Below are 12,138 nucleotides of genomic sequence, written 5' to 3' on the forward strand. Positions count from 1 at the left end.
CAGGCCTAGGACCTAGGTTAGAGACTAAATATGCAGGCCTAGGACCTAGGTTAGAGACTAAATATGCAGGCCTAGGACCTAGGTTATAGAGACTAAATATGCAGGCCTTGGACCTAGGTTAGAGACTAAATATACAGGCCTAGGACCTAGGTTAGAGACTAAATATGCAGGCCTAGGACCTAGGTTATAAACGAATTTGCGTAGCCACGTAAATTACTAGAGCTTTAGTCTCAATAATACTCTACAAACTTTATACGCTCATATAAAATTCTAGAAAAGTAAGTAAAAAATTTAAAAAAAGTTTTTAATGTGCCTCTCCTCACAGTAGTAAAGTTTCGCCCAGTATGTATGATTTCTTTAGATCTAGATCTAGCCTAGCTAGTAGCTGAATAGCCTACTGAGTGGCAAATGGGGTGCGGGGTGGGAATCGGAACATTGACCCGGTCGTAAGGAAACGCATACAGATCTATATTCTATATATACTCTTTGCCCCCCCCCCCTTTATTTTTTTAAAAATAAAATTGACTTGAGTGCATGACACTTTGAAAAAGTTATTAAAAAAACGATTTTTAAAAAATACGTGTTGACGTCATCACTTCTTGTGATTTTATTTTTTAAAGAACTCATATTTTGATGACGACGACATACTAAAAACAATATTACAAAAATAAACAGAATCACAGACCTACTAAGATTCTTTAAGAATATATAATTCTAAATTAGTAAGATTCTTTTTACTAGATAGATTGTAGACCAGGTGACCTGACCAGACCATTTATCATTTACCATAGCTCAGTAATACTAGTAAATAATTTTAAGACTAAGTTTAAGACATTTAGATATCATGATATCTATATTAGTATATTTATTTTTTTTAAATAAAAAAATTTAAAAAATAGATCTAAGACAAGTAGAGACTAGAGTGTCACTAGAGTAGAGTAGTTTATTTAATCCGGACATTACATGAATTCGAACGCTCGCTGTTTTTGTGTTCATTAAATCTTTAATTTGATATTTAATATGAAACTAGCACGCTGTATAATTTAATGTGCTTGTCTTGTCCATTTTCCAGTGATTCTGATCCAATTTCCTTCATTCAGTGAGTGTTGATTTAGCTGTCTTTTTATGTAAGAAAAAAAGAACTTCAGATTGAAATTTGTAAGTCTGGTCAGTCTGGTTGTTGTTTTTTCCTATGCCTGGCCTATGTTACCAGGATAATTTTACCTTTTCCTAGGGTTTTTTTGGTTGGCTAAGTCTATGCTAGTGAGCCCGGCAATATTTATTCTGTTTTTGGAGCTAATTTATTTGATTCATAATATTAATAAGCCAAGTTGTTTGATTCCATAAAAAAAAATCTAATAGGCTTAGGGTGTTTGTATTAATAAAAATAATATTTTCTTACCAAAATTAATTCAAACAGCCAGTTTTGGACATCAATGTTAATGATCTTACATTATATTTGTTTGTTTGTTGTTGTTTTTTTTATAGAGAATAAAGGGGCAAATGTTTGGAGTGAGCTTGATACATTGAATGAAGTTAAATGCCTAGATATAGACCTACTAGGTAGATCTAGATTTATATAGAGAGAATATAGAGGATTCAGCTATTTTGGCAAAAATGGCCATCCTAGCCTGTACTATACTACAAAAGATCATCTGTATTAGAAATTTATTAGATGAATAAACAAAAAAAAACACAAACATTGAACACACATCTAATGATGCAAACATAAAATATGTCTAAAAGTCAGTGTAGAAGTCACAATCCCAGTGACCTAATTTGGTAGAATAAGTGTGTTGAAATTTTTATCTTTTGTGTTCATATTTATGCATAATTTGAAATCATCTTAACGATTTCATGTGAGGGGCTATGCCTAGGGATTTTAAAATATAGTTAATATTAATATAGAATTAAAATCATCTTTAGAAGTTTATTGATGCCAAAATATATAGACTGTCTGAAATAAATTATATAAATGGTGTCTGGAATCAAATTTAATAATGTGTGTCAAATTTGTTTGAATTAAATGAAAACACATGGCCTCTTTGATCTTAAATATAATTAATAACAAATAATTAAATGAAAACACATGGCCTCTTTGATCTTAAATATAATTAATAACAAATATAGGTTAGGGGTACAAATATAAGTAGTCATCATTATTCTCCTTAAACTAAAGAAGATTGTGATACTTCATTTTCATTTCAAACCATACTTCATTATCTTTTCTATGTCAAACCATTATCAAATAATGCCCTGTCAAAGTCAAACTTTGAAATTTTGGCCTATAGGTGTCCGAATAGCATAAACTACTCTATCTCATATGATACTATATCTATATCCAGGTATAGTACCGTATAGTGACAGTATAATCTTTGTCTAGTAGATTTGATTATAGACAGTCTAGTAATTGACTAGTGAGTCAACTAACTAAGTCTAGTCACAGAGATCTACATCCAATAGTCATTATTTTATGATATGATATATATATATATGAAATACATTGAATGATAATTATGGTATCATATATATTAATATATCTGATAATATCATCATTCAAAGCCAGGCATATAGCCCTACATTCACTTACCCTATGATACTCGGGCCTATGTCAGTATGAGGCCTTTGACCTAGCCGATAGTCACAATAGTGTCCCATTGAAACTAATCTAGACTAGAGTGAGTGACTGAGACTCTACTGTGATTCTAAGACTTTAATAATCAATTTTATGTATAGACAAGACAGTTGACATCTGTATTTTGATATTCAATTTTGATGACTATGTTTTCAGAATTAGTCTAATTACACTATATCTAGATGTCCTAGTGACTTGTGTGTGCTACAAAAGATTATAAAAATTATGTTAATTAATATTGTGATATATGGCTCCTTATGTCTCGGAAGACATTGTGATACATTTGTATTAAATACTTTAAAAAAACATTTAACCTATCCTTTCCAAAAAAAAAAAGAGTTATAGCAGTTCTGGCATAAAAACAAACTTCTAAAAAAAAATGAAATTGGTTTAAAATAGCATTGAAATTTTCCACATGTATAGTTTGCAAAGGAAAAAAATATTTTTTGTTCATATATATTTTTTTTTTTAGTTCAATCTAAATATTTGGACTGAAGCGAGTAAAGCCAACAAACATGCCCGCCTTGCTAGAGCGGCCTAAAATGACAAGGGCCATGTATGAGGCCTTAAAACGGCATATAATGCGAGAGAGAGAAAAAAAGAAACAAGGTAAGACATAGAAAGTAAAAAGTAAGATTAGCAAGGTTAAATGTACTTATTGATATTAGTATATTGAATTGTTTTACAATTTAATAGAAAATACCTTACCATTTATAAAGAAATAAAGCTCTTGGCTACTGAACTAAAAGTAGGAATATGAATCCTTGTATAGGGCTGTAATTCAGGATTTTTTAGCATGTTTGAGTCCATTCAGCTATAATCGTTATGTGATTATTTTGAGGGAAATGTAAAAATTGATGATCATTGTTCTGGCTACATAATACTTTTGTTAAAATTTGACCACAAAAAAACAACAACAGGTAAGCAGCGCAGTAACCACTAGACTTAGCTTACTTCCCTAATGAAGATTATTATATATCCGAGCATATGCTGACTGTCAAAAAGAGGTGAACAGCTGAAGTCAAACTTCATGACTTTATTGAACAGTTTTGATTATCAGTTCAGTATTGTATCTTTACTCTTGATGCTGGGATTGAAGAAACATTTGAAAATAAACCAGATGTTCTGTTGGATGACTGAGAGTCTGGTATCATCATGTCTAACATTGGAGGTGCTGTGGCTGAGCAGTAAAGCACTTGGCTTCGACCCCGGGTTCGAATCCTGGTGAAGACTAGGATTTTTAATTTCTTTATTTTTGGCGCCTCTGAGTCTACCCAGCTCAAATGGGTGTAAAGGCTGTTGGTCGTTGTGCTGGCCACATGACACCTTTGTTAACTGTAGGCCACAGAAACAGATGACCTTAACATCATCTGCCCTATAGACCACAAGGTCTGAAATGGGAACTTTACTTACTTTACTATGTCTGACAAGTGTAATATATATGGTGATAAACAGGGACTTTTTTTTTATATATATTTAGAACAAGAACAAGATGCCATGATGGAGAGGCTAAAAAAAGAGAGAGAATTAAAGAAGAAAAAAGAAGAGGAAGACAGTCTCACGCTAGAAGAAACCAATGAACAGGTATACAATATTGCTAGCCTAGTCATTTAGTGACTTAAGAGTTATACTTATAGATTTGACACGTCCCACATTGATTATGGTTATATAACATTAATGTATATTGATTCATAATACTTTGAAAAGTCACAAAGTGATTAAGAGTTATTGTACTTTAATGTATATTGATCCATCTCTCTCATCTCGTATGTCCCTTGACTTTTGTTGTAGGGATGCTGTGACAGTTTGCATAACCAAATCTTTCCATTTTTCCCAGTCAGCGGCTGTTCTTACTATCAAGAGAGTCAGTGAGGCAGTCCATTCTTTTGCATTGTTTAGTTAGCTTTTCTTTGGATGACCCTTTCTTTGTTTTCCCTCCTCTGTATTTTGAAGGGTGATAGTATGACCAACCCAGCTCAGTATTGAGGAGTTCCTCCTTTTTTCCATCCAGAGTGTTGAATTGTGACTGTCTTTTTCTGATATCTGATACCCAGCATTTTTCTGTAGCATTTACTTTCAAATTCTTGAATTCTTCTTTCAGCTTCATTTTTTAATGTCCAACTTTCACAATGATATTGGAGTACAGAGACCACTAGCAAAGAATACAGCTTTAATTTTACTTGGAAGCTGCTGTTACTCTTCAAGATATTCCACACTTTGTTCATGGCAGAGGATGCCAAGCTTAAACGAGTTTTTATCTCTTTAATTGATCCTTCTTCGTGTTTTGTTTGACCCTAGGTATTTAAATGAGTTAACTTCTTCTAATATTTGACCATTCAACTGTATGCAACATCTTTTACTGTCTCCACCACAAACTAGTATTTTGCTTTTTCTGCACTGATTTCCATGCCAATTTGACTGCTCTAGCTGCAGCATCCAGTTTTGAAATAAGATCTTGTACCTGGTTAGCATTTTCTCCAATGAGGTTTATATCATCTGCAAACCTGATATTAAGGTCAAGCTGGAAGTAAATCCTAGAGTTTCCATCATAACAGGCTCCAGAAATATTTTAAAAGAGCTGGAGAGAGAATGCATCCTTGCCGCACTCCAATGGATGTCCTAAAACTTTCTCCAGTTTAGAAGTACTGAGCCATTTGCATTTTGGTAAAGGGCTTTGATAATGTTTAATTTCTATGATGAACTCCCTCATCACTTACCACATGCCATCATGCCAAACATATCTCAAGATTTTTTGAAGTATATGAAGTTGTGTACCAATTTCTTTTGGTGTTGTAGGCATTTTTCATTTAATAATCCAATGTGAAATATATTTGTTCAACAGTGTTTTTGCTTGCTCTGAAACCCGCCCATTGATCCATAATGTTTTGAAAAGTCACACAGTGATTAAGAGATATATAACATTAGTGTATATTGATGTTAGCCTAGTTGTAAAATAAATTACATTATCAATTTGCAAAATGTATTTAAGTAAAAATATATTATGAGTGTGAAAAAATGAGTAGCTTAAATGTTATGTTGTTTATTTTAATTTTGTTTAGTGGTGTAAAAAAACTATACTAAATGAACGCTTCAAGAGCTATTTTTCTGAACAATGTCCAAATAATGTTTACTAAAACATCTATTCTACTGTTATCTCTTTGATGTAAATTATATGTACTTTGATTTGTCCTTTTCTCTATTTATTGTAAGAAAAATGTTATTCGTACTTCAAACTTGAATATCTTTCTTTTTTGTTTTGTATTAAGATATTGCAGCTGGAAAAAAAGTTGGAGATTTTAAAAGGTCAGAAGCATGATTTGTTTTCCCAGTTGAAGAAAGTTTTACATCAGGAAGATGAAACAAGACGCAGAGCCCAACAAAAAGAACAGAGGTAGGGCTAATATTATTTTGAGGATTTGATTTCAGCATTTGTTTATCAAATAATTTGTATTTGCTATATGACCAATTCATGTTTTTTCTATTCAATTTTCTTTTTTATAATAAAGTTAAGAATTATATTCATTTGTTGCTGCCCACTTTTGCTGGTTTTATTAACCTATTCAATTCTAGCCCACTCTAAATTTTAGACCTCTCAAATTCCAGTCAATGGGAAGTAGCTCTGCAAGAAATATAAGTGATTCCCAAAAAAATCAATAACTAATCTATCTCCAAAGATATTATAATATCAGAATTGATTACTTTATTCAACAGTCTTAAAAATGTTGTCATTTATATATAAATCTTTAATGTGTTCGAAGTGAAAAAGTGCTCCACCTACAATTTACAAAATTCACCTTGGTCTTGGACTAAGGCTTAAAGGCAATTTTAGAATTATGCATATTTAGTCTAAATAACTGCTTTCAACTTCATCATTAATATTTCCTAATATATGAAGATCTCATTTTGGATTGTTTAAGTCTTTAATTAATTTATAATCTTCATCTAAACATGACGACCCAATGCCATGATTTAGAGATACTGCTGACATTGAAAACAGATAGCAAAACTTTTTTTTTTAAATTTCTGCCTTTTTAAAATAAAAAATGACTGGACACTAAAGATGGCAAATAATAAACAAAGTTCATGAAATCTAACCTAAAAATGAAAGTTAACTGGATGAAAAAAAAACACCACCACCAGTAATAGGGAATTAGAAAACAAAATTCAAGGTTCATTATTAAAATTCCAGGTTTTTCTGTGTGCCTAATGAATCCTGCTGATGAAACCAAGTATAAAGGATCAATTGAGTTTTATGTCTCCATTCTAATGGTCATTGTCATTTTCTTCTGATTTATGATGTCAGATAAAATAATTGAGCATAAAATATTTATACAATATAGACATCACTATCTATATTTTGAGTGGGATTCCATACTTATATATATCATATAGATCCAGTAACAGATGTGACCATATATTTAGAGAGATGACCATATGTATTTTTTTTTACTAGATGGTGTGTTTACAGAGAGAAACTACTTTAAAAAAAAACTGACCATATGTTGACACATTTTGTCCACAGTGAAATGACCTTATCTCAGCCTTCTTATCAACATGCAAGTCTCGCCCCTGCTCCCCAACCAGTGATGATGCATGGAAGACCTGCACTGTACAAGCCAACAGCACCCACCCCAATTCTGACTGTAGGTTTTAGACAACAGTCCTTTGAATTGTATCTTCATCATCATTTCCAATAGCTGACTTTATTTTAATCCAATATCTCCTACCGCAGTACTGTCTGTGCATCTAGGTTTTGTCCTAGAGCCTGGAAATGCATTCCTAAAATCTCTTTTTCTATGTTCTTGTTTTTAACTTTTTAAATATAAGAACTCTTATCGTTTTGTTGGGAACATGATTACAAAACATTTAGATTTCCAATTTTATCTTAAGTAAAAAAAAATGTTAGATGGGCATCAGACACTAGTAAGATGGGCATCAGACACTTGCTAGTTAGGCATCAAACACCTGTTAAATGGGCATCAGACACTTGTTAGATGGGCATCAAAGACTTTTTAGTTGGGCATCAAACACTTGTTAGATGGGCATCAAACACTTGCTAGTTGGGCATCAAACACTTGTTAGATGGGCATCAAACACTTGCTAGTTAGGCATCAAACACTTGCTAGTTGGGCATTAAACACTTGTTGTGGAGTGTAGTAGAAAAGGCAGTTGGTTGTGTTAAATATAGTCATTAAAAATGGTTTGAAGTTTACTTCATCAGTTTTATGAATTTTGAGTTAAAATGATCTGAACTTTTATATTAGGTAGAACTGATTATTCATAATAAGCAACATAAATATTTCAGGGCATTAAAAGACCAAGAAGCCCTTCCCCACCAGCAGTCTCAGCTTCATTTTCTGGCTACAATCACAGTGAACCAAAATATCCTCACACCACTGATCCTAAATACACTCACGGGGACACTAAATATGTCACTCATCCTGAGAATAAATTTTCACACGCTGATGCCAAGTACCTGGCACCATACACAGCACCTAAAGCTGCTCCAACACATCTGTACGCAACAAACCACACTCCGGCTGCTGAGTACAGTAAGTTGGTTGTTTTTTTATCGCAAGAAAGCCTAGATTTCGTTTTTATATTTTCATATTGCACCATTCTATATCAAATGTATATATCTCATTAATAATTTGTATCAGTTAGTCCTGGTAATGCTTGAGGGTAGATTGTTATTAATTACATTTATATTCAACTACCCTGTGTGTTAATGTATCAAATTGTATATGATGTAACCTGGTTTTGACTGAATATAAAAGTTATGAAGATTAGTAAATTATTCAACATCTTATTTCTGCTACAAAGACAACATTGTGACAAGCTGACTATAATTGATTTATAGTGTATGATATATTTCTACTCTAAACTGAATGCTTGTAAAATTAAAAATATGAACTTTTTAAAAAGTATAGTTTTAAAGTACTAGGCTACAAATTGTACTATTATTCCACAAAATTCTATGGTCCTTAATTTTGTTAGTAAATAACTTAACACCAAGGTTTTCTTAAGATTTGTAATTAGTGTACTTGTACACCTTTGTTTTTCTTAATTAGAGAATTCAGCTTATCAACAAGCTGGAACCAGTCATTTGTTTCCCACCAACCAAAGCTTTCAACAGCAGCAGGGTGCTGGTGGCTCCTACCCTTCTACACAGCCATCTAGTAACAAATATCCTGGCCCCAATGCTTCTGCATTTAGTTCTTATCAGAACCAATTCTCACAGAAGACTATAGCTGAACAGTTTACTGGTTACCCAATACAGAGGATGCAACAGCCAGGTGAGAACTAAAGTTATTCTTTTTTTTAAATTATTCTATTATAAAAAATGCCATGCAAGGATTTGACATTTTTAAAAAATTCTCTACAGCCTACCATACAATAATTCAGCAACAGCAGTCTCTAGATCATGGCTCTCAAAAACAACCAGCATTTGAAGACAAATACAAACTTAGCCAGGTAATTTCCAGTGTGTCTTGAATTTTGAAAATGGATTCTCATTTTTAGCGGCCCCCGAAAGGGGAAAAGACGCTATTAGTTTTGTGCGAAATGTCTGTCCCGTTTAGATCTCGTAAACTAGAAAAGATATTGAAAATCCGACATCACAATATTTTAGACCATTCAAAGTTCTGATGCAACGGCTACTTTTTTTTTTCTGAAAGCGAAAAATCTAATTTTTAAAATCAGTTATGCAAGCAGTTTTTTAAAGAGAAAAAGCTAATTAGTATGCATTATAAGTTAGACCTAATTCATTTTTCTGAACATTTTTTTTATTGCGGAAATTTTTTATTTTTTTTTGAGGATTCGAATAAGAGATTGAGCCTTTTCAAAACAATTAGATCAATTATAAGACATCAGGCCAGGGGAGGCGCGGTGGCTGAGCGGTAAAGCGTTTGGCTTCCAAACCGGGGTCCCGGGTTCGAATCTTGGTGAAGACTGGGATTTTCAACTTTGGAATCTTTGGGCGCCTCTGAGTCCACTCAGCTCTAATGGGTACCTGACATTAGTTGGGGAAAAGTATAGGTGGTTGGTCATTGTGCTGGCTACTTGACACCCTCGCTAACCGTAGGCCACAAAAACAGATGAACTTTACATCATCTGCCCTATAGACCACAAGGTCTAAAAGGGGAACTAGTTAGGCCAGGTTCACATCTAACTTTACATTTACTTACACCTATCCTTTGATCTGCGGGACCGTTGGGGCACTACACAAGATCTGTTAACCTTCTTTCTCCATTCTTATCTCTCATTTGTCTTTGATATAATTTCATTTGGATGTTCTTTCTGAAAATATTGAAGCCTGCCTGGGTTGACCTCTTCGGGGGCCGATTTTGAGTTTGTGTTTCACACAAACTGTTTTTGTAACCTTGTTTTGCTTAATTTTATAAAAAGAATTAATCAGTGAACATTTTGTGTTAACAAATGCTTTCTCTAATGTTTTGAACAGAGGAATTTAGTTGTCTTCCCTCTTTGTCTTGCTTCATTCACTTGAAATTATCCATTACAATTCTCCAATATCTGATTTCCTATGATTTGTTAAGAGCACAATCAGAGGGATGGTACCACCACAACAGCAAGCTCTAACTCAGGCCATACAGCTGCAACAGCAGCAGCAACAGCAACAACAACAACAAGCTAAGGTTTGTCAGGACTTAGTCTTTACTTAATTATAGTTATTGAACCAGTTTTAATGTTTATACCACTTCACACAAAACTTAGTCTTTACTTAATTATAGTTATTGAACCAGTTTTAATGTTTATACCACTTCACTTATGAATAAAGAAAATAAAATTGTGGTCAAAGTAAACAACTAACTTTAAAAATAAAAAAGAAAACCTAAGACAAATTCTTACTATATGCTAAATATGAATCAAACTATATTTTGTTAATTTATCACTTATACAAGTTTTCAGATTGAGGGAAAAAATGTATATAAATGGTGAAGAAATGAGTGTTACTAGTACATTCAAACAACTGGGAAAAAGGCGGGGGTCCTAGGATGAAGAGGATAGCAGCCTAAGATAGTTCTGATCATTAAAATCTTAGAACATGGGCAACAGTTCTTTAAACAGTAACTATGTCTTGATGTTTATCAGGAAGGAGCTGTAAACATGAAAATATTTGCTACCCAACAAAGTTCTGCTTCATTTGTAAGTGGCTATCCTGCCAGGAGCCAGGCAGCCCCTCCTCCAGTCAACTACCCCACATCAACCAATGCTGTGAGTTGAAATGCTGTACTTGTGATGTTCTGTTCAGATAGTTCTCTTTGATATTTTTGAGTAGTTTTTTATTTTTGTTTTCCTTCTATTTTTTCTTACTTGTCTGCACTTTTCATTTTAGCTTGACATTGCTGAGTGTCATAAAGAGTGCAATCATTAAACATTTACCTTGTTCCATATTATTACAGAGCACTTATGCCACTCAAGCAGCAGCCCAAGGACGGCCTAGTTATGGAGGTCAACCCCACAGCAGATTTTTTTAAACCTGCTCAGTCTTGAGAAAGCAACCTACTTAATACAGGATTCTTTTGAAAACAACTGTCAGAAAACACATTCAAGTTATGGACAATTTCTTGATACTATTTGTCAAAAGATACATCTTGTCAGTACTGCATGCATAGTTTATATGGATATTTTGTTGTTTCTTAAGTTACAAATAAAGCTTGTATTATGATTCCAAGTTGGTCAAAGTTACATTAATAGTATGCTATCAGGCCTTAGCTTACACTCAAGAGTTTTTGTATTGTTTTTTTGTGTCTAGTTTGAAAGCAATGTGCATTCAGATGAATGAGTCATCTTTTCTATTGGCTCTTCATAAATCAGTTCAAAATGTTTCTTGAATTGAGAAACAGTCTGTACCATACTGAGATTGATAAGCTGAAAGTGAGATACTACTACTTCTAGTAGAGAATCACATTTGTGTAGGTTTGAAGGAAATGAACTGAAAAAGTTATAAAATGGATTTTTTTTTGGTCTTCATAACTTGTCATTTGTTCATAACAATCAATGCATACAACATTGAAACTTAATGAAATGGACATATTTTTGCTGAAAGGCAATTATGCATTACATTTAGCTATTAAGGCCATTAAAGAGAACTATTTTTTCAACCAGAAATTGTATAAACGTTAGTAACTTGCCATGTTGTTTTCTGAGTCTGTATTACTTGTGCACCAATTCAAATGTGCTTCATGACAATGTCATTCAGGCTTAGAGTTTGTGTTATGTAAATGTTTTGATTTTTACAGAATTATTGTACATTTGTTTTTACACCTTGATGAGCACAAATATGACCTAAAACTCAACTTTTAGATTTGGACACAGTGTCATTTCAGAATCTACAAGTCAAGTAGTCTGTTACTAAAGTGCAATAAAAGCAATGGTATCTGATATTGAATCAATTCATTCTCTGTGCATATATTAGCTATGCCTTGTTTGAAATAAAGATCAATGGTGTCAACTTGTTTATTTTTCTATGTGTTGTACTT

The 12,138-nt window shown here is 33.0% G+C and overlaps 1 protein-coding gene across 1 annotated transcript; it reads left to right on the forward strand.

The window, feature by feature from the left end:
* Nucleotides 1-604: 604 nt before the first annotated feature.
* LOC106051614 (G protein pathway suppressor 2-like) lies at nucleotides 605-12,114 on the forward strand. The gene is made up of 11 exons (XM_013206818.2): nucleotides 605-722; nucleotides 3,108-3,244; nucleotides 4,116-4,219; nucleotides 5,902-6,026; nucleotides 7,158-7,278; nucleotides 7,941-8,187; nucleotides 8,707-8,931; nucleotides 9,021-9,109; nucleotides 10,192-10,290; nucleotides 10,748-10,870; nucleotides 11,059-12,114. Exons 2-11 carry the CDS (start codon nucleotides 3,151-3,153, stop codon nucleotides 11,131-11,133), a joined length of 1,302 nt encoding a protein of 433 aa, XP_013062272.1. The 5' UTR covers nucleotides 605-722; nucleotides 3,108-3,150; the 3' UTR covers nucleotides 11,134-12,114.
* The last annotated feature ends 24 nt before the right edge of the window (nucleotides 12,115-12,138 follow it).

Source organism: Biomphalaria glabrata, chromosome 10 (genome assembly GCF_947242115.1).
Source record: "Biomphalaria glabrata chromosome 10, xgBioGlab47.1, whole genome shotgun sequence".
In the NCBI taxonomy this organism is placed as follows: domain Eukaryota; kingdom Metazoa; phylum Mollusca; class Gastropoda; family Planorbidae; genus Biomphalaria; species Biomphalaria glabrata.

Excerpts from the sequence above, each read along its gene's own strand:
- LOC106051614 (XM_013206818.2), top strand. The coding sequence starts at position 3,151 with ATGCCCGCCTTGCTAGAGCGGCCTAAAATGACAAGGGCCATGTATGAG. Across the intron at positions 4,220-5,901 it reads TAGAAGAAACCAATGAACAG|ATATTGCAGCTGGAAAAAAA; the intron begins GTATACAATATT and ends TTTTGTATTAAG. Across the intron at positions 8,188-8,706 it reads CACTCCGGCTGCTGAGTACA|AGAATTCAGCTTATCAACAA; the intron begins GTAAGTTGGTTG and ends TTTCTTAATTAG.